The sequence below is a fragment of the Micropterus dolomieu genome, linkage group LG21, assembly GCF_021292245.1.
Source record: "Micropterus dolomieu isolate WLL.071019.BEF.003 ecotype Adirondacks linkage group LG21, ASM2129224v1, whole genome shotgun sequence".
NCBI classification, from domain to species: domain Eukaryota; kingdom Metazoa; phylum Chordata; class Actinopteri; order Centrarchiformes; family Centrarchidae; genus Micropterus; species Micropterus dolomieu.
Window position 1 is genome coordinate 23,382,335 of NC_060170.1, and position 25,421 is coordinate 23,407,755.

General features: G+C 39.6%; 2 protein-coding genes across 2 annotated transcripts; one reads left to right on the top strand and one right to left on the bottom strand.

Annotated features, from left to right (window-relative positions):
• The first annotated feature begins 608 nt into the window (after nucleotides 1–608).
• On the top strand, nucleotides 609–8,743 carry ankrd13a (ankyrin repeat domain 13A). Its single transcript, XM_046035387.1, has 15 exons — nucleotides 609–1,083; nucleotides 2,921–3,056; nucleotides 3,374–3,498; nucleotides 3,584–3,629; nucleotides 3,961–4,104; nucleotides 4,221–4,410; nucleotides 5,049–5,115; nucleotides 5,222–5,303; nucleotides 5,391–5,452; nucleotides 5,542–5,672; nucleotides 5,790–5,947; nucleotides 6,044–6,175; nucleotides 6,267–6,427; nucleotides 6,546–6,610; nucleotides 6,789–8,743. Exons 1-15 carry the CDS (start codon nucleotides 976–978, stop codon nucleotides 6,985–6,987), a joined length of 1,806 nt encoding a protein of 601 aa, XP_045891343.1. The 5' UTR covers nucleotides 609–975; the 3' UTR covers nucleotides 6,988–8,743.
• A 7,895-nt stretch (nucleotides 8,744–16,638) lies between these two features.
• Nucleotides 16,639–23,814, bottom strand: slc6a4b (solute carrier family 6 member 4b). Its single transcript, XM_046034524.1, has 13 exons — nucleotides 23,589–23,814; nucleotides 22,495–22,629; nucleotides 22,150–22,369; nucleotides 21,872–22,010; nucleotides 21,599–21,733; nucleotides 20,338–20,441; nucleotides 18,991–19,118; nucleotides 18,782–18,894; nucleotides 18,173–18,304; nucleotides 17,854–17,953; nucleotides 17,604–17,704; nucleotides 16,827–16,994; nucleotides 16,639–16,719 (listed from the first exon to the last, which is right to left on the bottom strand). Exons 1-13 carry the CDS (start codon nucleotides 23,812–23,814, stop codon nucleotides 16,639–16,641), a joined length of 1,782 nt encoding a protein of 593 aa, XP_045890480.1.
• Nucleotides 23,815–25,421: the final 1,607 nt, after the last annotated feature.

Here is a 25,421-nt window from a genome sequence, read left to right on the forward strand (position 1 = left end):
TTAAACGTAGGCGCAGGAGGTGAGCTTGATCTAAGCACCTTCGTGACACGGACCATAAAGAGTACGTTGTAAAACTAATAATGGGGAGACGTTTACTGAATTTCCATCCATTACAACTTATTAAAGGACTCACAATAATATCACCAGTGTAAAACAACAAGTTCATACACAACTGAGGTTAGGCTGGATCAACAGACCCATGTTTGTGTTAAAGGTTAAAAACTATGTGTCCGCATTTCAGTATCAAGCATATGTTTGTAGAGCAAAGCACCACGGATTATGACACATTGTCGTTTATAAGGACAAAGTGTCGTTACATACAGCTATTAGTACACAGTAGTAAGGTGGCGGTAAAGTTTCAGATGTTCAATCTCCCAGTCCCTCCATAAAATGTAAAGTCATTTCCTTACAGGCCTAACAGTCAGTTTATTGTCTAACGTTAGAGAGATCATTTACATTAATTAATTACTTACTTAATATTATCAATTATTAGGGAATTTTATTTTTCTTTCAGTATTTTGCAGCCCCCATGCGGATGTGTTGAATGGTTCCGTCCAACTGGAAGCGACCATCTTTTTTTTTCTAAAGGCGATGGTTTTATTTACAAATCGTGTATCTGTCGTGTATCAACCACATAAATAATAGTTATTACACATAAATTAATTTCTGTTTTGAAGGGGTTTGGTAACCTGTCTTACCTAGATGGAGTTAATTAAACTGTGAGTTTATTTCTACGTAGGACACCCCTGTCATCACTGAGGACTACTCCTGGCACTTCCTTGTTCAAAAGTTTTATTTTGGGGGAAGGCACGGGAAAAGTTGGACACCGGTTTGGATATTTCAACGTTGTTGTCGTCAAATACTAGGGGCACGGATCATATGGTATAACTAGCGTGCAGGTAGCGCAGTTTTTCCCATGGCTGTAGTTATCAGAAGCGGGCTAACGTTGCACTGAGCGGCTACACAAAGAGGAAGATGTCCACGGCTAACGTTAGCGAAGACATCAGAGTGAAGTTTCCCCTGCATTCCGCAGTGTGGGAGAATGATTACAGGAGACTGGAAGAACAAATAACGTTACCACAGGTTGGTTAAACACTGGATATGCTGCAAACTTTCACACGAACGCTAGCTAGATGAAGCTAGGGGTGACCTGCACGACATCCGTAGCCATCCAGTCAAAGTAGGCCAGTCGTGTTGACAGATGCTCCGCAGACTCACACACAGATAATGTTTGAAATGTCTCTGAGGACATAGCTGTTCCCTGATCAACAGGTCTTTTAAAAAATGTGTTACAGATTGATTGCCTGTTTCCAGAAGCTGATTTAGGCTATTAACCCAATTCATTAGAATACTCAAACATCTGACTAGATATGATAACATAAGCTCTGCTTTACCAAATAAATGTAACGTTATAGGTTTGTGGTGTATTGCGCCCCTGACAATTCACAGGCTCTCATGTGATATTATTATTATGTGTTTATTACGATTATGTGTAAAACAGAAACACCCGACAAGAAAATGCAATCAAATAAACATATAATAATATACCTGTCATATAGTATAATAATAGTAAAATAGTTCTTTTTCAAACTCATGTCAATTTCTTTAAGTAATCGAAAAGAAGTGGGAAGAGGGGGGAAAAAAACTTATTTAATCCCACCCCTTGTGCACAAATCAAATGCTTATAAATAATCTACTGGCCTTCCAAATTAATATTTACACATCTACTTTGTCATGCATAAAATAGATTCAAAATGTACATCAATTATTTAAAAAAGAACATAAAAGGAAAGAATGAATTTCAGCAACTCAAAGTATAAAATGAAATAATAACAACAAAAACAAAACTGAAAATAAATACTAGCCCTAGAAAACACTAGTTGATTATTCACCCCCTTCTTCATCACTGTAACACGTGAAAACCATATCTTTATACTTGATTTTAAACTGATTTATGTTTGGACATTGCTTTAGTTCCTCATTGAGACTGTTCCATGGCTTTACTCCAGGGAGTAAAAAGCAAAAACTTTTCCTGGTTGCCCTGTTTGTTTTGAAATTGTGTTTCCCCCTTAAATTACAACCTCCCTCTCTCTCCCTGAATAATATTTGGTAATATAGGTTATTTTTGTTTTTGATCATTATTTTGGGCTGTTTCACAAGATCTATGAATTTTAGTAATTTTGACTGTAAGAAAATGTGTGCGTGTGATCCCGATACCCAGCGTTGTGAATAATCCTTATTGCTCTTTTTTGGAGAATAGATAGTGAATGTCATGAACTTTTGTAGTTGTGTCCCCAAATCTCAGCACAGTAATTGAAATATGGTAAAACTAGTGAACAGTACAAAATGTGGAGTGATTTTTGATCCAGAATCTGCTTTGCTCTGATTATTATTCCAAAGAGTTTGAGATAATGTTATCTTTACAGTGTCATTCCTATCAAACATGCATCTGAGTAATCTAACAAATTATGACTAAGTAAGTGGTAATTGTTCCAAAACATTTATATTCTCCTTGTGTATTTCCTCACAGTAACTCATCACAATTAATACTGTGTATTGTTACAAAAGAATTACTATGATTCAGTCGCTGTAATTGTTACTACCCAGCAATGCTGAAGAATAACACATTTACCTCAGTAGCATGAGTCACGTAAGGACCAGACATGAAGCCCAGTCTTGTCCGTGTACTGACTACTGCAGTCCTGTATCATTATCAGTGATGGCTGAAGTTAAAAGGTGTAAAATTATAACTCTATAAGTTACAATGTGAAGGCCCTCAGTTACAAGTGAAACAATACTACAAGGCCTGCTCTTTTGTTTATATAACAGGTTGTCATGTCAGTGCTGCAGTATGTAGTCTAACCGGGTGCCTATGAGTTGCAGGGGAAACACATGTGGGTTTCTCCTTGATTTTTCTCAGAATGACATCGAGGCTGTTGATCCCAGAGGTCGGACGCCTCTGCACCTCGCTGTGTCGCTGGGGCACCTGGAGTCGGTGAGAGTCCTTCTGAGACACGGTGCTGAAGTGACGAAAGAAAACAGCATGAATTGGACAGGTTAGTAATAAAACTTAGGGCAATGACACCCTGAATGTTTCCTTCACTTGTCTTGCAGATATGCTTTTTAAGCGTTTGTGGATTGTTTGATCACGTCAAGCCCTTCTCACATTAACCTACACATCATCTGCTGTTAATGGGGTTTCTGGTAAAAATGCATGTCCACTCCTCCGACTGCAGTGAAACAGAATCACTTTCTGTGGTTATTACCTCCAATGTTGAGGTTTTTTTAATGGGTGGTTGCCACTCCTAGGGAACATGTGCTGTTGCTTTTAAAGTGTTTAGTGGTTTGTTGATACTTGTCTGTCTCTGTGTAGTGCTGCAGGAGGCAGTCAGCACCGGAGATCCAGAGATGGTCCAGTTAGTGCTTCAACGCAGAGACTACCTCAAAGCCTCCACTGCTCTGGGAGGAGTGCCTGAGCTGCTGGCGAAGATCCGAGAGGTCATTTTCCCATCGTTTTGTCATGGGTGCCTGGAAATTGTTACTAGCAAAGCAAATAATCGCTCGTTTTATCTTTTTTTCACAGTCTCCAGATTTCTATATGGAAATGAAGTGGGAATTCACCAGTTGGAGTAAGTTCTTGCTGTGTTAGCTGGCTATATGACATAAAAGTAAAATAGACTGTGTGTGCATTGTGACGTGCTCATGTAGCACAAACTGGTCGTCAGCAATTCAGCATGCAAAAGAAGAAGGTATCTACAAGGTTTTTCAAATTCTGTGTCCTGTAATCAAATATCGACAGAAAAGGCATAATCTCTGCCAGCCAAGAGTTTTCATCAGGTCATACAGGCTGCATACCTGCCTTGTGCTAGTTGAAGAATTTGTTTTGGTTTAGTAATAAGTCACATTGTTTTGTGCGGATACATTTCCATTGTGGGACATTCATGTGCTGTTGCTTCACAGTCCCTCTTCTATCCCGGGTTTGTCCAAGTGATGTTTGTCGCATTTGGAAAAGTGGCGCCAGCCTACGAGTGGATGCCACACTTCTAGGCTTTGAAAACATGACGTGGATCAGAGGGCGTAGAAGCTACATCTTCAGAGGAGATGGTGTGTGTGTGGTTGTTTTTTAATGAAAACAGATTTCTCTGTGATTCATTTTCTCTTATGTTTTTGTACTACTTCTGTAAAACTGTTTAAGTCCCTCCCTGACTGTGTTTTTACAGATTCACATGCAGAGTTGATGGAGGTGAACCATGACGATGAAGTAGTGGACACTGAACGCTTCAACATATCCCAAGAAATGGAGGATGTCACGCTGGAGTCGATGCAGCCTGCTGAACAGGAAGTTGCCAAAAGGTTGACTACTCCTATTGTGAACACGTACTTGGACACCAAGGATATTGCTTTTGAGAGGCAAGAGTCACATCTTTTTCTGTTGTCCTTTTTCTCACAACATGCATAGATCTCACTTTCTTTGATCCACTGGGAACAAACTCCACACTGACAGTGTTTCATCTCATTTCCACACTTGTTTTAACGTTTTTGCTCCCTGAGTGAGGTTACTGTTTAAATTAGGCTTCTTAGTCATCATTTTACACTGAGCTTTGGATGATGCTTCCAGTATCAATCTAGCATCGAATTAACTAACTAAAATACAAAATTTACCCTGACTTATTCTTTCAAAGGTTGTCCTACCATCAATGCTTACTTTTGTGACTTTTTGTGTGCATGTTGTATAACACTAAAAACAAACAACCTCAAGTTATAGTCTATATTAATAATGTGAGCAAATTTAACTAGGCGTGTTAGTCAATACCATGAGGTGAGAAATAGCAAATTGAGGCTATGAAGAACAAAATTTATCTAAAAACAAAACTTAACAATGAGATGCAACACTGTTAAAGCCACTAAAATTAGAGAATAATCACAGATAATAGCAGGCTACATGTAGCTTGTAATGCATCATTGTATTCTCTATGTTGTGGACGTTACTTAGATCTGAGGGATATGATGGTGAATTTTGTCGGTAAATGGTGCTTTTGTTTTCACAGGAACAAATCTGGCATTTGGGGCTGGAGAGCTGACAGAACTGAAGTGGTCAATGGATTTGAAGCAAAGGTACACAGATGTTATACTTTTTTCTTTTGTTTACAGTGTAGTACTACTGAAAAGTGTGGAGCCCATGTGTGATCGTATATGACATTAGACTGTGGTTGTTTTGTAGGTTTTCAGTGTGAACAATGTAAATGTGGTAATCAGGACGAGGACAGAGCATCTCACAGATGAGGAGAAAGCCAGGATAAAAAGTAGGTGGAATATAATCTTCATTTAGTTCTTTATCTGTCCTTCAATATATGTATTTTCAGCAAGTTAGAATTTTTTTTTGTTCAAAGGTGAAAGGAACATCTTGGAGTCTCTGCTGGGGACTGTGGAGCAGCACATAAGTGCACAAGGGGTAAGACGTGCGTTAAATAAATTCCTTTAAAAATTATGTATTTTGTTCCCACCTGGTAGCTGATTTGATCTTTGTGCTCAACTTTGTAGGACCTGACTCTTGAGTATGCAACTGCCACCAATCCCACCGCCATCACTCCAGAGGAATATTTTGATCCAGACTTTCAACTGGGGGACAGAGACATTGGCCGCCCCATTGAACTGAGCGTTCGAACACAGAAGTAAGAAGCGCAGCTTTACGGCTACAGAAACCTCATAGCTACTTGTTATCAATATCAAGAAATTAAGCTGTGTGTGCAGTTGAACAGCATTTTTCTTTTCAACCTTGTCTCACGCAGGTTTAAAGGTACGTTGTGGATGAGCGAGGAACATCCTCTGTCCCTGGTGGAGCAGGTGACCCCCATTATTGACCTCATGGCTCGGACCAGTTCCCATTTTGCGCGGCTACGAGACTTTGTGACCCTGAAGTTTCCTCCTGGATTTCCTGTTAAAATAGGTATGTGACATTCCTTTCATCACATAAAGCTTTAGTCTCATTCCCCCTCTGAAGTCTGTTTTCACATCTGATCTGTTGTGTTTTCCTCTCTTGCAGAGATCCCCCTGTTTCATGTGCTGAACGCCAGGATTACATTTGGTAATGTCAATAAATGCAGTACTGAAGAGGAGGCCAACACGACGCCAGCAGCCACACCAACATCCTCGGGAGAAGAGGAAGAGGCTGCAGGTAGGAATACAGCCAGCTTAACTGCTAAATGTGACAACGTGTTAAAATTGCAATTCCTAAACCGTGTATGTTTTGGTCTTCATCCGTCCAGCACTACCTCTGTTTCAAGTGTGTCCTTCGGTGTTTGACGTGCCTGTCAGTTACCATCGTCGAGGAGGCACCCGACACACAACTGTGTCCAACAATGACGAGGAGCTTTTGCAGTACGCCATCCACCAGAGTCTTCTGGAGTCTCGCAGAGTCCCGGGACAGGTCAGGACAAGCATCACTTAATCAGCTCACCACACACATCACACACATCCTATAATTTTTCTGACATTTTGCCACTCACTGCATCCCTTAAATGCTGTGGACGTTTGTGTCATTATAGGAGGGGACCTGGGATGATGCTGATGGGGAATTCACTGATGTAATGCCTAGTAGCCAGAGTGACAGGTAGGAACATAGGTTAAGGTTTGCTGGCATAGCAATTACATAATTACATGTGGTAAAAGGAACAGTACTTGCTACTGTCCTACGGGGCTTTAGATGACGCTGTTCGCCCTTTTGAATGTGTCAGTAAAAGCCTCAGAACGGAGCTGGAGATCACGTTCCTCTGTCAATGTCATTCTAGGAGTATCCCAGAGGGGGTGCTAGTGGAATATGGAGACACCCCCAGCCCTGCCAGCTCCCCCGCCACCTCTAGCCCCGACTCAGAGCTCCGCCTGGCCATGGAGCTCTCGGCTCGAGCTCAAGCGGAAGAGGAGAGGATGAGGAAACAGGAGGAAGAGGAGCTGGAGAGGATACTGCAGCTGTCGCTCACTGAGAAGTAAAAGGAATAAGAGGGAATAATAACACAACCTTTCCAGATACAGAAGCAACCACCACACCTCAGTTTCCCCTCCCAACCACTGTAGTCATCTATGCAACCACAGGTTACTTTCTGTAACAGGTCTTTCTTGCACAGGCAATATCAAACTCTCGGTATCCAGTATTTTCCAAAAGGTATTTTTGGTAAGAACCTTTATATATTTCTATCTCTGCATCTATCTCCATCCTGCAGCTTAATACATTTACTCTTTAAGATAATTCTGGGTCTGTTCTGCTTTTTTATTTATTTATTTTTCTTTTCCAAATCAGACTCAGCAGCAACCCATGTGTGTTGATCAAACTGTTGTCTGGAGTGGGGTTAAATCAGTGTAATTAAGGTTCTATGAACAGAAATACTCAAGGAGACTTCATGTGGCGCAGGCACTCAAATGTGGCACTTAAGGTCTAGAGGGCTGTTGTTGTTTTTTTTATTATTGCCTCAGTCTCTGATTTTTAGAAAGCTAGAATGAAAACAGCCTAGCACAAGAGAAAGCTGCTAGTACTGTGGACCTAAAGGGACAGATTTGAGTGTTTTCACTGTGAAGTCTTCCTACAGAGTCCCTTTGTTAAGGACCATGGGCTCACTGAATAACGGAAATCTCAGGGTTCCAATTTTACACATTTTCCCTTCACTTTGGAATTAGTTTGTTAATCAGTTGTAAAACTATCGGAAATTGTAGCCTGGTAAATGTTTCTGTGGTGCGAAATGTTATCACTCATGCATTTCTGCTATGCCAATATTACTTAAGAAAGTTGGTTTAATTGAGTCAAAAGTTCATAAGTAAATGCATTATCTTGTATGTTGTGAATGAACACTTTACAGATGGGTAAACAAAAGCATGTTGCTGTGAGAGAAACTTTCAGGTGCATGGTAACGCAATATCTTTGCTGCAACAAGGGTGAGGGTTTGAACTTTCTCTTTTTTTTAGCATTTTCTCAGATTTCACGTTGAGAAAAGACATATTTTTGTTAACTGTCACTGAGCAACTTCAAGCATTATCACCTCAGTTCAAAAATACAACAGTAGAGACCAGTCTTGTCTGTGGATTCACAGCCGCCATGCATTTAAGAAGCAGTCCCTCAACCATTGCTGCAGAGATTATTCAGATTCCTAAAGGCCCTCTGTTAGCCTTTTGTAGCCATGAACAACTCTAGACCTCTGAGCAGAAGAAGAGACTGCACAGACTCAAAGATCAAGCATGCCCGCCATATGTAGGATTAGTTTCTTCAGCATGTGCCAAGGAAATGCTTTGCTCTGACTGACAGTGCTTTTGTCTGGACAAGAGGTGGTGACGATTCAATGTGGTGCCACTCAGACTAAACTTGTGAACAGATTTTTTTAAGAATAAAACATTTTGTAACTTAAAAACAACACAAAGAGATTTCAGTTGTGCCAGTTTGATGCTGAGTAACATGCATTAACCACTATAGTTTATTTCACTGACAACCAACCACTCATCAGAAGTCTCCCTGCGTTGCTGTGTCTGACTTTCAGTGGCTTCAGCTGGAAAATGACTAATTATAATGATCGAGTTTCCCAACTGACTTAACAGTCGACTCTAAAGAAGCTAGCTTTGGTTAATTTAATGCCGATCTTTGTAATGCACCGTTCCAGCTGCAATGGTTTTTTTTTAACATGTTAAAATTTTAAGAAAATATGTCAGTTTCAAAATGTTGTTTATAAAATAAAAGCACTTTATTTCCGAGGATTAAACCTGACTTTGTCCATGTGCTTTATTCACACAGACAGGGCTCACAACAAAGGACCTTTATGTACTTGTCCATCATGACTTTGAAATGTGCATGTTTAAAAAGAGTGGGGATCTTTATTGTCAGGTCAAGTGTTAACATTTTGAAGACAATATACAGTTTACATGATTTATCTGCAGTGAAAATATTTGGTTGGCTAGTTGCTAAATATGGTCATAGTCATTCCAATCCAACATCCCTACTCTGGATATAACCCATAATGAAAGAATACTATTGGACAATTGGATTGTGTAGCATACAGAGCTACCACGAAGGAAGAATGTTATTATTGTCATTTAGAATATGCATCCATCTTTGTAACGCAGGGATTATGCACTGCTACCCTACAGTTAATATCCCTCTCGTTGTAACTTAATTGTCGACAGGCTGTTCTTGCTGACAGTATGATCATGTTTTGCAAAGACATTCTCAGTCTCCTGAAGAAAAGTTGCTCGTGTTTTTCACTTACATAGCGCACTAATGCACAAGCATCTGTCATCAAATGGGTGTCTTTCCCGTAAATCTATATATAGATGTCACTTTAGTGGCTGTTCCTGTTGAAGCACAGGCCAGCTGAGCAGTCTTTGTGACTGAAGCTCCCGCCATCTGTGCCCCAACAACGAACCCTCTTTGGATCTTTTCCTCTTCTCATCTTGATACAAGATCAGAATCAACTGGGCCTGCTCAGCATTTTTATAACTGACACAGAGCATGATTTTACGTTAACTGCTTAATTTTATTATGCAGTGCACATGCGTGCAAGCGTCTGCATCAGGGTCTCCACCTTTTACATACAGTCTATGGTCTCCACTCGTTTATTCAGGTGTCTCCTTTGTACTGTGGATGTCTTCGGTGCTGGCAGAGCTCGGGTTCGCCCTCAGTTTGGTCTTTCCAGGAGTTGGTTGCGGTTCCGGGGCCGAGTAGCTCAGTGCAGGTGTCACTTTGCACCGGGCAGACAGCAGGGTTGTCTCTGTCTTTATCTCCTAAAAGCGTTTCGCCCCCTTTTTTCACCGACGAGACAGCGGTTTGTAGACACAGACAGCCATGACAATCATGAGCACCAGCAGCACTGCGAGGACACTCCCAAGCGTGACTGTGAGGATAAAAACATAAACAGATAATGATGATATTGACATAAGATGACGGCTTAGCTGGTGTTATGGTTTTAATTCTCCTATTTCATTAGCAAGTACTTGTCACTCTAGAATAAAGACGATAAGGCCTCCTAAGAGCTTGCAGACCGACATGCCTTCCTGTGTCTGACATCAAGTCTTACCTAAATTCTGCTTCTGTAAGAACACATAAGCTCTCTCGGACAGTCTGGAGTCCTCAGGTTGCCCGTTAACTAAAACACAAAAACACATTATTAGAGCTGGTGGGACGAGCTGCAGCATCTTCGTAGCGGTGGAGGCCGGAGGAGAGTGAGGCGTTTCTTCTTCCGCTGTAGATTCTGGGTCCTAAGGCCGTTGCGTTGTTGATGTTGTTGTTGTTGTTGTTTACTCTCTCAACGATTAGTTGATTAAAAGATTTTTAGTTGACAGGGTGGCCTAACTATTTGTATAAGAGATTAATCATTTAGGAAAATCTTTGCAGGTGCCAGGGATTTTCCTGGAAAATAAACTGTGTAATTTGATGCTAGGTATAGAAAAAAGTTAATATTTATTCATTATTATGAAAGTTAAATTGTATTCTTGTTTATCTATACATTACATTTATTTCTTTATTTTTGCATCTTCAGCTGGCCTGCTGACCAAAGAAGAAGAAGAGTGGACACTGACAAGCCTGCCTCTATTTACTCTATAATTTGTACCTAATTATATAGTCCAGGAAGAAATTATTCTGAAATTAGGGACATGTAAAATAAAATATTACCAATTTTTAAAAAAAATCACAGGTTCTGACTTCTGAAATGTGAATATTTGCTGTTTTTCCAAGCCCAATATAATAGTTTTATTTGTAGTAGTACATTTTTGGGATTTGGGGCTGTTGGTTGGAAAAAACAAGCAATTCGAGGGCATCAGCTTGGGCTGTGTAAAATTGTGATTGGGGCTTTTTTTTTTTTTGACATTTTGTGAACCAAATGATAGATTAATTAATTGAGAAAATAATGGGGCAGACTAATGTCCTCGATTAATTCATTAATTCATTTAATCTATAAAATATCAGAAAAGAAAGGATGTCACTATTTGTCCAACCAGCAGTTGAAACCCCAAAAGATATTTGCTATTATAGGGAGGACTAAGAAAACATGTATATTCACTTTTGAGAACCATTTTTTGCTTAAGAAATGTCTTATACAGTTAATAAATTATCAAAATTGTTGCCAATTATTTGTCTGGCAATCAACAATTGATTAATAATTTCAGCTGTAGCAGGTTGATAATTAAACTGTCGCTGTTGAAGTAAATTGCAAGTGCCTTTATGCAGCCCTGACGGCCTGAAGTACCTGAAGGGTGTTTCCAGGTAGTCACTGTGTAAATACAAAGTGTATAAAATCTCTTCTCTTGCTGGTAGCCATCAAACAAGTGTGAGCCTCCATCACATTTCCCATTTCTGAAATGTCAAAGAGCAATAAAGAATAGACATAAAGGTCAAGCTCCTTGGGGTTATATCCTTATATAATTACGCTGCATGACTGATGTATATGGCCTTTACCTTCATCCTTCATAGAACTTAGAGAGTGCAGACCATAACACACACTTAACGCTCTTAATTATGTGCCGGAGAAGCTTAAGGAGCGTTAGGAAATGTCACTCACGGTGGCCTGAAATTAAATTTTGAGGCTTCCTGGATAAATTCACCACAACAAGAAAACATTACCTTACAGCATGAGCTCAAAGATCCTGATTTAATAGGTAATCCGAAGGCATTTAAACAGAATTAAATAGATCTTTCTATTAAAAAAAAAACTTGGTGGTTCTGTCATCTTTTTTATGTCCCCGTTGATTCATCAGTGGATTTGAGCATTGTCATGACAGCAGATCATTACTTAACTAGTCATTACATCATGTCACACAAATAATTGTTTCATTTAATTTTCAATTGTGCATGCAGCACACTGGACTCCAAGGTGTTACAACAGTAACTGGGATGTTCAGTCTATAGAGGCATACAGAATTGAGGAGGTGAGGGTATATGATAAATTCATCCATCCATCCAGGTAGATACTGAATTTTTGACACAGATATTGATATTCTTAAAAAAAATCTAATTACCATATATATGAATATCTAATAACCACATGAACAAACGATCTTTATGCAAAAGACATACACTGATCAGCCATAACATTATGACCACTGACTCATTACCATTGCAGATGTTGGTGTGTGGCATATATTAGGCAGCAAGTGCACATTTTGTCCTCAAAGTTGATGTGTTAGAAGCAGGAATAATGGGCGAGCTTAATTTCTGAGCAATTTTGACAGAGGCCAAATTGTGATGGTTAGACGACTTCTTTCAGCAGGATAATGCGCCCTGCCGCCAAGCAAAAATGGTTCAGGAATGGTTTGAGGAACACATCGACGACTTCAAGGTGTTGACTTTGCCTCCAAATACCCCAGATCTCAATCCAAAAGAGCATCGGTGGGATGTGCTGGACAAACGGGTCTGATCCATGGAGGTCCCACCTCGCAACTTACAGGACTTAAAGGATCTGCTGCTAACGTCTCGGCAGCAGCTACCACAGCACACCTTCAGAGGTCTAGTGGAATCCATGCTTTGATGGGTCAGGGCTTTTTTTGGCAGCAAAAGGGGGGCCTACAAAATATCAGTCAGGTAGTCATAATGTTATGGATGATCTGTGTACATACTGACCTGGCTCAAAAGACCACAACAAAAGGGAGACACCATGGTAGAAGGTTAACAAAATATGTTTATTTGAACCAAAATTAACCAAATTAAGGCAAGTGCCAAAGTAAAAGTGAACAAGTATGGGGTATGAACATCAGTGGTTTCAGTCAGGTCAGGATGATGGATGCATGGAAAATGTGTGTGAGGGTGTTGTAATATGCAAGATATAATAACTATCAACTAAAACAGCATGTCCAGAAACCAAGGCAAAGGTGGAACCTGTGGAGGGAAACAGATGGTAGCAAGTTAGCAGAGAGGTCCGTCCTCAGCCCAGCAGCGACCTCTCCAACAACGAGAATAAGGTGTTACAAATACTCTACAGGGCAATTAGTCCAGTTGCTACAATCAGTCTTAAAAAAATCAAGTTGTCAGTGCTCTCTGGTGGACAAACTATATAATGGAGGGACTAGTCTCTAAATGACCTCAAACCTAGTTTGGCAATTTCCCGATACTTACCGGCTGGAATATACACCCATACCAATACATCTGCAATAAGCTAATATCAGCCGATTTATCAATCTAGCTCTAGTTTGTAGCCTTCTAGGGGTGGGTGATATTGATCACTATGAGAGAAAATCCTCATCTATGGTATATGTTATTTTATATCACAATACCAATCAGTGAAATATTTGATCTTTATATAATGTTTGCATCATTGCATCAATTTTAGCCATTAGACATAACCTACCTATCTGGTTATTGTAACAGGATGACATATTCTTTTACATCATAATAATGGGCTAATACACTCAGACAAAGGTAGGTTAAGTTATTTTGTCTCATGGTAAAAGGTATATTTTTATATGTGTGGGACAGGCAAGCAACCAAAAGCCTGTGTGCAAACTGAGTTCTGAATGTGAATCTAAATCACTATCAAAATCTATAGTAAACAGGTCTTCCTATGCATTTTGATTGCACACGTAGCTGAGGTCAATCAAAAATAGCCTGTTTGGCTACAAGGGCTCACAGTCATAAACATTCACTTGAGAATATCGATGTTCTCCTGACAGTTATGGTTAAAACGTGAATGCTATAATATGCCAGCTGATCAATGTAAAACTTGAAATTCCTCTTTTTATTTCCTCTGTGTCGTTTGCTGTCCTGTCCTGTACTGTGTTTTTTAATAGTTGATAAATAGTATTTATGCAGTCACTGTTTTTCAAGCTGTTCATGTCAGGTAGAGAAGAAACCGTCTATTTAGCAGTGTCTCTTTTATGTGTCTGCTGTGCTTGCCTGTTCTCTACTTCAATCGCAGTCAGTGGCACAAAAGGGCTTTGATCTGCACGTCCATCAACCAGCAGCTCAATAGGGAATCATATGTTCCAAACCATTTTCTACTCTTTACGTTCATACCTGTTGTCTTACCCAGGAGAGAGAGAGAGAGTGAGTGTGTGTGTGTGTGTGTGTGTGTGTGTGTGTGTGTCTGTGTGTGTGTGTGTGTGTTTGGGCAGCATTTGAAAGTAGAGGCTGCTCTATTCCCTTGTATGTGGATGGATTCTGGATATTGCAAATGAGCTTGTTAATTAGAATATGTAATAGAGGTGAGCAGCACCAGCCATTACAAAGACATGACTATCACCATATCATATGGGGATTTGCAGATCAAATCTCTTATGTGGTCTTCTACAAATGTATGATGTTTTGTTGTTTGTTTATATTCCTCCAGGAATGAAAAGAAGGCTAGAGATGAAATATGTAATGTGTACTATAATTAATTTATACACATCTGACTAGTACATACACAGCACACAATCACACAACAATCATCACCTTGCTCATCACATTATTATCTCATTATAAATAAAGTAAAAAGACACAAGTGATAATATGCCAAGTGGCTGCAAAAACATTTGAACAGTCTTAAATTAGAGAGTGAAAACACTGGAGAGGCACAATATCAATACAACCTTTACAATTTTTTGTATATACAGTGTAATATTTAGACAGATTAAGGCAAAACAGGCTATCTGGAATTAAGTGAAAACCTTCAGGCCATCAGATGAAGACCAAAATGTTGATTTTGAATTTGAAGAACTAATATACTTTGTAAATATTGTGCTATATCTCCAATGCTACAACAATACACTAAATTCTAACATTTAAAAATATTTCTTTTTCTGAAAACTGATATGGTCTGATTGCCTCACGTATCTCCATTACAAACACTTGTGGGGAAAAACAGATTTTTTTATAGCAGCTTGCATGAAATTCTACACAAGCACTGTATTACAGATGTAATGTGTAAATATAAAATACAGCATTTGCAAAAAATAAAGGAGGGACTGTAATTTACTGTCAAACTGATGTAGGTTTGGTCCCATTTCATCTCTCTTCCTGTGGCTGAGAGGTAAAAAAAAATGTGTTAAGTCCAACACAAAACACACACAATATCTGTTAAGACGGCCACAAAAAATACAGCAGAGCTGGTAACATTTGGTGTGAAAGCATTAGCTGATATACTGTAGAGTATTTCATCCACTGAATTAATAAACCTACTTAATAAAGTTTTTTTTAATACATGAAATTACATGCTAAACACTGCTGCCATGATTATTCAGGTGGAGAAAAAAAACTGTGTTAAACTCACTGTTGCTCCAAGTGCAACACTGGTGTTTCCATGCAATAGAAATGAGTTGCTGCGTGTCACATACAGAAATACATGTTTTTATTTTCCTTGGCATATAGTCCCTGTGAGATAAAGATAGCTGACTGAGGGAAAAAGCTGACCATTTTATAAATATGACTCCTACAACCACACAAATGCAACACTTGAAAATGGCAACATGTGAAAGCTACTGTACATACTGTTCTGGTGATGCACATAGATCAGAACACACACAGACCATATACACTGAACAAAATCATAAACCTAACACTTTTGTTTTTGCCCCCATTCATCATGAGCTGAACTCAAAGATCTAAGACTTTCTCTATGTGAACAAAAGGCCTATTTATCTCAAACATTGTTCACAAATCTGTCAAAATCTGTGTTAGTGAGCACTTCTCCTTTGCCGAGATAATCCATCCACCTCAAAGGTGTCGCATATCAAGATGCTGATCAGACAGCATGGGTATTGCACAGGTGTGCCTTTGGCTGGCCACAATAAAAGGCCACTCGAAAATGTGCAGTTCCATCACACAGCACAATGCCACAGATGACGCAAGTTTTGAGGGAGCGTGCAATTGGTATGCTGACTGCAGGAATGTTCACCAGAGCTGTTCCCCGTGAATTGAATGTTCATTTCTCTACCATAAACTGTCTCCTCACAACCACAGACCATGTGTAACCACACCAGCCCAAGACCTCCACATCTAGCATATTTCTGCACAAACTGTCAGGAACCGTCTCAGGGAATCTCATCTGCTAGCTCTTCGTCCTCATCGGCGTCTCGACTTGACTGCTACCTACCTGACAGTGCACTGCGTGAGGCAACTGGTGGTTACACCAGATACTGACTGGTTTCTGGACCCCCTCAGATCCCCCCAATACAGTGAAAGTGCACATTTTCGAGTGGCCTTTTATTGTGGCCAGCCTAAGACAGACCTGTGCAATACCCATGCTGTCTCATCAGCATCTTGATATGCGACACCTGTGAGGTGCATGGATTATCTCGGCAAAGGAGAAGTGCTCACTAACACAGATTTTGACAGATTTGTGAACAATATTTGGGAGAAATATGCTTTTTGTGTACATAAAGAAAGTCTTAGATCTTTGAGTTCAGCTCATGATGAATGGGGCAAAAACAAAAGTGTTGCGTTTATAATTTTGTTCAGTGTATAAAGGTTTGAGTATTGCCATCTCAGCTCTTCTTGGAATTACAAATTTTGCAGCATTTACCATTTTACAGTGTACATGTGCGGTGAAAGCTGACATGTTCAACATCATCAAGCAGGTAACAGTCATGACGTCAGATAATGTTAAAGTTCGGTCACAAACAACTTAAACCTGTGATTTGAAAAAAAAGAAACTACAAGCAGGGGACAGGTGAATTTTTCATAAGGTGTTTTTCTGTCTATGGCACTGTAGCCATGTTGAGGCTGTCAGCGTGACTGTCTGGTATAGTCCTCTCTGGTCTGAGACACACCGCCAATCTCTGTGGAAAAAACAGGATAGTCAGAGGTTAATTTAAAGGAAAATATGTCAGAAAGTTTGTTTTCAACATTCTACAAACTTTTTGTCTCCCTCTCTTCATCCACTGACCTGTTTTAGAGAGCCAGGTGTCCACACCAGCTTGTAGACCATGTAGATAGGGATCCACATGAAGGATGAGAAGCCAATGATGTATCCCACTGTGATGCTCCAGTCGGGGTACTTATAGTCAAACAGCGTGAGGGACGGCACTTTCAGGAAGGAGCTCACTATAATATACTGAGAAGAGTTGGGATACATGATATTTCCATATTTTACATTTCCATATATGTTTTTGTAAGTATTGTATTCTATACATGAAATGATATTGTGGAAGGGTAATATAATTGTCATGCTTCCATACAAAACAAAACTATATAAAGGGAAGTCATAATAGTGTAATAATGCAAAATGTCAACAGGAAGAGAACCATAGAGATGGATGCAAATAACAGACAAGGATGTTAAACTGTTTGTAGAGGTGCGAAAGTGACATTTAGCCAAGTGTTTTGCAATATCCTTGCTGAAGAAAATGTTTTGAGAAAGACATTTTATGTAGAGGAGGGTTAAATCTATGGGGGGGGGGGGGGGATCGCAGCCTTCAAAGGCCACTGGTCCAGTCATCTTTTGGTCTTCCACTGAGCTGTCACTCATGTCTTTGTCTACTAGTGCTTACTAATCTCTGGATGACTTAAGTGGATCATGCTGCTTTGATCTATTTAAAGGACTACATGTTCAAATGTTGTAAAATTGACCAAAAAAGATCTTTTGTATAATTGAAGTAACTTTACCATTGTAGACATATAGATACACTTTTTGTAAATGTAGGTCAGAATATTTCATATCTTACCGCTAGAAATGCTGGACTGATGGCGACCCAGCACACCCTCCAGAATAATCCTGGAGCCTTTCCCAGCATGGACTGAACATCACTGCTAAATCTTTTGATACCTAAAAGCAACAAAGTAAACACGAGACGCAGTCACTTACAGTATTCATCTTCTACATGCTAACAATATATTTGATCTTATGGGTCATTCATTTACATGGAAGTTAAAAGAACCTGAATACCAGTCAATCGATAATAATCTCTTGTTTACCGTAGAACCAGGAAACCGCAATGGCCTCAAGGAAACCCACAGCAATAATGGAGCATCCTACTCCAAATTCCTCCAGCAGCTTCACCACATAGGCACCGCCCTGTCAATAACATTTCACACTGACTAATAACATCACCCATCATCACGCATTTTCCTCCATGTGAGCAACAGACTGCAGATCTCAGTTCTTAATTCACAACAGTGTATCCAGAACTGCATGAACCTCACAATAAATGTGATTGAAGATAATTGTTTGAATTAACGAGGGGTTGAATTTTTGTTCTACTTGGTTATCTAATTTAAAATTTGAAAAACGTACATTTGTAAGGGTGCTTAGAGAGCCCAAAAAGCAGACAACTACCAAGCCCAGAACAAAGAGTTCACGTCTGTGAGAGAAATGATCCGGGTATTCATCCAGCACAGCAGTGATGATCGCCTCCAGCCCACCAAACTGAAACACAGAGAAAGAGCAAAAATGTACGGTATTTTATTCTAGCATATTTCACTCTGCGTAAGCTATTCGATTGATTTGGATGCTTTATGTCAGGTAAAAATGTACAATTCAGTAATATTAACATCACTACAGCATTGCATCAAGGCCTACATTTGCATATTTGAAGTGAATGTAGAAATGTGTAACACAAACTTGTAACCTTTTCTACTAAAATGTTTATTGTAGAAATGAAACTAAAATGCAATAAATGCTAAAAATACAAGCAGTCTTCTTTTATTGGTGAACATTTTAAGAGCATTGACTGTAATGTAATTCATTCTTTGTAAATATGAATATAAATTTCAACCTGAACCAAATAATCTTAATTTATGAACTTGACAGTTAAATGTAGCCCATAAAATAAAGGTTGTTCAGCTGAATCGTTTTCCATGACCCTCGTGTACTTAAGAAGTGTCCAGAGTTCACAATTCATACCGTGCTGTCCAGTCCCAGCGTGATCATCATCACAAAAAAGATGATAGCAAAAAAAGTTGAGCCCGTCATGTTCGCAATGGCTTCCGGATAAGTGATGAAGAGTAAACTTGGTCCTGAAAGCATGAAGATATTGAGATCAGGGAGAGTCTTATTATTTTTCGTTTGTTTGTTTGTTTTCATGATTTTAAATGTAAAACTCATTCGCCGACCTTTATCCCGGGCGACATCCTCAACCTCCACCTTCCTCATCTCTGCCATGTAGCCCAGCACCGTGAAGATGACGAACCCCGACACAAAGCTGGTCAGACAGTTCACCAAACTGGTCACGATGGCGTCACTGTTGAAGAAGAAATGACACCCTGTTCAAGGACACGCAACTTAATTATTAGCATTCAATTGAAAGCTGTTCAATCCTTTGCTGACCCTTCTAACCTTTGTTTAATGGGATCCTTTGTGTTTTCTCTTCAGCTTGGTGTCTGAGACATGAGGAATTTCTAACTAGGACTAGAACCAATAGAAATCTTGCAACAATAATAACGTTGTTTGGTGCGTTCTCGTTTGTTTTCTGTCTACTTTTGTCGCTTTCAGCAGGTATTTCCGCCTCCACATCTGCAAAGTCTGGATCCATGATTGCAACCCACCTGCTGCCCCCATGTTCCTGCTCAACACCCACTGCTAAATAATTATTGATAGTCCTATTATTACTATTTTTATTATTATTGTTGCTATAACTTTTATTGCTATTACTATTCTTTATTGATATTTGTTTTGTTACCACAACCATTACTATCCCCCACCCAACATCTAAGTGCCAATGGCAGAATGCTTTTAGTGATGGAAAATCTTCTATCTGGCCCCACACAATCAGTCATCAATGGTTCTATATAAATAAATAAACATCCGTGTTGGAACACAAGTACATTCTCCCAAAGCACTTCCAATATCATTTGTTCCTGCAAAGTATTTCTTCTTTTTTACATTAAGAAATATAATGTTTTTAAGCCAGAATTGGCAGTTTGTCAGCTAAGTTGTAGTTAAAAAAACAAAACAGGTACTCTATATTTGTTAATAAAAACTTAAAAAGCAATCAGGCATCTATCTGGAAGTTCCTTGATCATCATCACACTGTGGTGTGTGTGTTTGGAGTATATTTAATTTGAGTCTCACAGTCAAGAAAAAGGCAGAATCCAGTTTCATTCATGATGTGTGACTGTTTCCTCACATGCCACTCTGCTCTGCTTATCACATCAGCCGCACACACTATTAGTCATCCTGGGAGTGTACAATTTAATTTCTGCGTTGTACAGCTTGGCATTTATACCCACCATGTAGTATTCACCACTCCTGCCTCTCAAATCATTGTCTGCTGCTCTTAGACTGCTAACTGACCACACTAAAGTCATTAAACTTAATCCTTAACTTCAACAGAAGGTGCGATTTCTTATGATACAGTGTGCAAAGGTTTTCCTTTCATTTGGACCCTTTGCCTCTACTTGTTAAGCTGTGTTCAAGCCACAAATGTAAGTTCACATGACTCATGGAGTCTCAGATCTTACCGATAGCAGTTATTTGTGAAAGGGTTGTAGCTGGAGAGAGCCAGGAGCACCCCGAACCCTGGCCCCAGAGAGAAGAATATCTGAGCGGCAGCATCCACCCACACCTTGAAAAGACAGGAAGAGAGACAGAAAAAAACATTACACTATCTGGGACTCTTAATTGTACAAGTTCTGGGATGCAATATGTTGCTATGGGCTTTTAGCAGCATAAAAATACAATATTTCTTACACAGATTAGAACCAATTTCCTATCAGTGATTTAATGTCACTCTCCAAATAAAATTAATAGGATTATCTTCAAATTTTCATTTTCTTGTTTGTGTTCCTCAGTATTCAATTTAACGAGCAGAGAGGCGTTGTGTCAGTCGTATAGAAATCTACCTGCAGCACAGCTGTATACAGGGAGATCTGAAGAGGAGCACGCATTCGGCATTAAAAAGAAGAGGGCAGCGTTGGATATTGGTGAGTGAGACAGAAAGGGAGGCCTTTGTTAATGGGCAGAAAATCTAAACCAATTATGCATCTTATTATCCTGCTCTGTGGCTTATTTATGCATCTCATTTCGTCTCATCCATATTCCCTTCTAGCCAAAGCACTCACACATGTTTAGCAAACAAGCGCAGTGAGCCAGAGAGGAAGACAAGGACGTTTCATAAATAAAATAAAAAAAATATAGGCAGATTCTCAAGGGACTAGTGGGTACAAATGAATGAAGATTTTAAACACCTCTCATGTTTGGTAGATCTAAATGTGGTATTTCATTGCATCAATCCAGCAAGTTACATACTAATCTTGGAAAGTTGCACACAGTGAAACAGAGCATATCATTACATTTTTGTTTTGTGTTAAATGTGTACTCTGAGAAAAATTGTGGACAAAAAAAATGGGTATCTGTTAAGAATATTAAGAATAACTGCTCTGACATTGATTACAAAGACATGGCTGCAAAAAGAAAAAACTGGCAGGCCACATCTGTCAAAATAGACAAGAAAAACATATAAACATAGAAGTTACAATTCTTTGTTGTTAAATCAAAATGCTGTGATTAACTATTTCCTACCTGTTTATTATCTGTAAGTGTGTTTTAAAGTAATGTAATTTCTTCTCTCTCTCCCTCTTCTTTCTTTTCCACATTTCACTTTCATTTAAATGAAGGGTGTAGGTTCTCATGGGACCAAACATGTGAGGCCCTGTTTTCCATGTTATAGATGAGTGAACTGTATCCTCAAACCAGCTGACCGACCAACTTTGTACAACTCACACTGGTCTCCAGCAGCTTCCCCCACTGGGGTTTTAGGTAAAACACCACACCTCTCCAGGCTCCTGGCAGAGTGGCCCCTCGAATTAGCAGGATGAAAAGCACTATGTAGGGTAAGGTGGCTGTCACCCACACAACCTGGTGTGGAAGAAAAAAATATATCAGAACGAGATACAGTTATACTGGGGAACTAGAGATCATAGATGTGTGATTAAAGTAAAGATAATTCACAATAACCTATGTTGTTATCACAATAAAACAACTGCATTGTGTTACCTTTCCCGAAGTCTTCACACCCTTCCAGAGGCTGAAGTATACGATGGTGAAAATGAGAAAAAGGCAGAGCATCAACTGCCAGCGGACACCCCCAACATTTTTCAGCCCCGACGACTTGTGGATCTCGAGAACATTCCTCCTGTAAAGACAAAACACATTAATCATGCCATTATCAGTACACAGGAGAACATTTCCCGCACAAAATCTATTTGTGTAGAGTATTACTGCAAAGCTATTTATATATGTGGTTTCTGTAACTCACACTTACATGCACTTACGTGTAAAATTCCTCGGCCGGAGACCTGGAGGAATTCGTCCAGGTGACATTGTCAATGCCAAAATAGTTGGTGCAGTCGGGGGTATTCCACACATTGTCGCAGTTTGTCCAAGGCAAGATGCTGGAGAAAGAGGAGTAGAAGTAGAAGAGGGCCCAGGCGATGATGGTGTTGTAGTAGAAGGACACATACAAGGCGATGACACAGATAGCATATCCTATACCTGAAACAGAAGATAACCGTAAAAAAACGCTTGCATTGTGTTCAGTTGATATTGTGTCACAGATTTCCCACGGTAGATTTCAACTGAATATCTGCTAACTGAGCAGCGCAGCGTGAGGGCCTTACCTTTGAAAATGGGACAGATGTGTTTCCATATGGATATGGCTCCGGTTCTGTGGAACTGTCCCAGTGCCAGCTCCATGTAGAAGAGCGGAACACCACCAAAGATGGCCATCAAAATATAGGGAATAAGGAAAGCACCTGCACAGAGATGCACGAGGCTACATCATGTTATGTAGGGGTTTTACATGGACGTCATGATGACTGTGCAATGAAAACTCAACAATGAGATCTGAAGAGGACTTGAACCTGAATGTAAAAACAAAACTTGAATGAAAATGTGAAAATGAGACATCTCTTCTGCCTCATTTTTACATCTGTCAGTTAAGTTAATTGTGGTTTACATTGTATTTCAGCCCAAAGGGGGGTTTACAAGAGCAACAAAATATTTTATTTGATAAAACCTTTGAAAAGAACACAGCCTTAAGGCTTATCAAATAAAATGTATATTGCTATATTGCTATGTAACTTTCTTTTTATTCCTTTTTTAGATCTTCTATTTATGCTTTTTCAATCCTTTTTTTAAATTGTCTTTTATATTTCTTTTAAATCTTGTCTTTTCATGTTTTATGTGCAGCACTTTTCAGGATTGCCTTGTGTTATATATATAAATTTGCCATGCTTTAAGACAGATAGGCTGCTGTAATGTAACCAACCCTTAGTTTCTGATGTAAAAGAATTGAGTAAAGCACAACACTCAACCAATCTGTGCAGGAAATAATATAGCCTATATAGCCTACATAAAACGCTTGTCCTGATAAGGATTTGTCAAGTGTTTGTATTGTGAAAATGATTGATAAAAAGAAAAACAGATACAGACTATGTCATAGGAAAAGTGTAAAAACTTTTTAGTGACGTGAAGGTTACAGATACGTACTTCAGCACCATGGACAGTTTCTGCTGCCAGATGCGTAGCTGCAGCCTGTTTTCTGAATAATTTAAAGCAATGTCGTGCTCAAATTCGGGAATTTAATCGATTTGAGGACTATTAAAATATGTAAGTGTTTGCCAAGTGGCTCCACACAAGAGTTCGAGCTACTTAAATCCAAACTTATGAAATCAAGCTGTTTGACCTGGTGTAAAATCTCTAAACCACTTACCGCCACCGTTTTGATAACATATGTACGGAAATCTCCAAACATTTCCCAGGTCCACCGCAAAGCCAATGACAGACAAGAGAAAATCCATCTTTTTGCTCCATTTGTCCCTGGAGTCCGTCTGGGTGATGACCGGCACCGGGACAGCGTTGTTGGAGCTGTAGCCGGGGTTCGGGGATCCGTGGGGGGTCAGACTGCCGGCCATGACTGCTGAGTCCTGTCGGGGCATCGGACTGTGAAAAGTCAGTCAGAGGACCAGCTCCACAGAGAGGAGGATGTTTCTCCTATAATGATGACAGGGCCGAGTGGGAGGAGTTGGTGGAGCCGCAGCGGACACTTGGGGTTACCTGTTAGTGCAGGAAGATAGCACAGAGGTTGTTTGATTTTTACTTACAGCGGCTTTGAACACACCTTCTATAATCGCACGTTGAATTTTTGACACTTTCACTACAAACCAGTGAGTTAACCCGTAGTCTTGACTGCTGCTTTACTCACTTATATGGCCTATTGATTTTAAATTTAGGCTACCTGCAACAGGATATCCAGAAAAGTAAATTCCGATGGTGATGGTTATCAGGACTCAAGACTTCATCCTTCAATCGCAACGATGTGACAGAGATCAATATGGTCCCTCTAATGTTACAGTGATGGTTTTTATGCTTCAGTAACGATGTGGCATGTAGACCTCATTATTCACACATTCATGACAGCACATGTGTACCTTTTTGACTTTCCCGTTTGTAATATGGAGCTTTGAATAGGCCTAAATGATTTCTGCGGCCCTTTTTGTTGGGTCATCATTCAGAGATGGTTTAGGATAAACTTCACTTTGATTGCATGAAAACAGTGATGACAGTTGAAAAAGTAATCTCCCCCAGTGGTCCATTTACTAGCTGTCCGGTCAGGGAATTGTAATTTCGCATTTACAGACTTCTCTTGTGCTTCTTGACTTAAAAGCTGACGTTCAAAGTTCATTCTTGATCTAGAAGAAAGCAGTTGAGAAAAATAATCTCACCACATGGTCCATGTAGTAGCTCTTCTGGAGCTTTTTAGCATGATTTTTATTTTATTTTTTTGCTGCTGTTACATGCTGCCAAGCCTCCAAATGTTACAGTAACATGCTTTCAATGTTTCCACGTCTTTATTTACAATTTGTCATTTTCCTGCCTATTTGTATCTGACCTGTATCAGACATCACAAAGTGCTTCACAATAAAAGACAACAGCAAGATATAAAATACAGACACAATGTAAAAGTAATAGCCTAAATAAAACAATATAAAGGCATTACACAGGTGGGTCACAACTGGAGAAAAAGTCAAATTGGAAAGTAATTCAAGTCCACGTGAACCAAAAGTTTGTTACAGAAATCCATAAATAGCACCTTGAGCCATCTTGGCTCCCTGATCCTTTGTTAATATAGTTTGGTGAAGACAGCAGAACAGAATCACAGCAGCTTGACTGCACTCATTAGTATAAACCTAATACAAAGACTTTGTAATCAAATCCACTGCTTTTAGCACTGGGCACTTTGAAAAGGCTGCTAACTGTATCATCAGAGAGCAGCGGTCACGCAGGTCTGCGAGCCAAGAGAGTGCATCAAATGGAGTTACTTTGGGAAATGGATATGACACGCAGATAGGACAAGAGACATCCAGTGCCATAATAAAATTGTCACTTAAAAGCCAAGTGGCAGCCAAGCTGTCTGGCCTGGTGTCACATGACTTGTTGTCTGGCTGCGTCACCTGAAGCTAGGAAATGGTGAAAGGAAGATTGTTTGTTTGATAACTGTTTATTCTGTAATTTTCTGCTATGATGTTATGATGCTTGTAAAGCC

What these genes read in the sequence shown, in the direction of transcription:
- slc6a4b (XM_046034524.1), bottom strand. Translation starts at nt 23,814, where the DNA reads ATGCCCCGACAGGACTCAGCAGTCATGGCCGGCAGTCTGACCCCCCAC. An exon ending in TTCACAAATAACTGCTATCG is followed by an intron (nt 19,119 to 20,337) that starts GTAAGATCTGAG and finishes CTTCTTCAACAG; the next exon opens with TGACGCCATCGTGACCAGTT. An exon ending in CACCTGGCTCTCTAAAACAG is followed by an intron (nt 16,720 to 16,826) that starts GTCAGTGGATGA and finishes TTTTTTCCACAG; the next exon opens with AGATTGGCGGTGTGTCTCAG.
- ankrd13a (XM_046035387.1), top strand. Translation starts at nt 976, where the DNA reads ATGTCCACGGCTAACGTTAGCGAAGACATCAGAGTGAAGTTTCCCCTG. An exon ending in AAACAGCATGAATTGGACAG is followed by an intron (nt 3,057 to 3,373) that starts GTTAGTAATAAA and finishes GTCTCTGTGTAG; the next exon opens with TGCTGCAGGAGGCAGTCAGC. An exon ending in TGCTGGCGAAGATCCGAGAG is followed by an intron (nt 3,499 to 3,583) that starts GTCATTTTCCCA and finishes TTTTTTTCACAG; the next exon opens with TCTCCAGATTTCTATATGGA.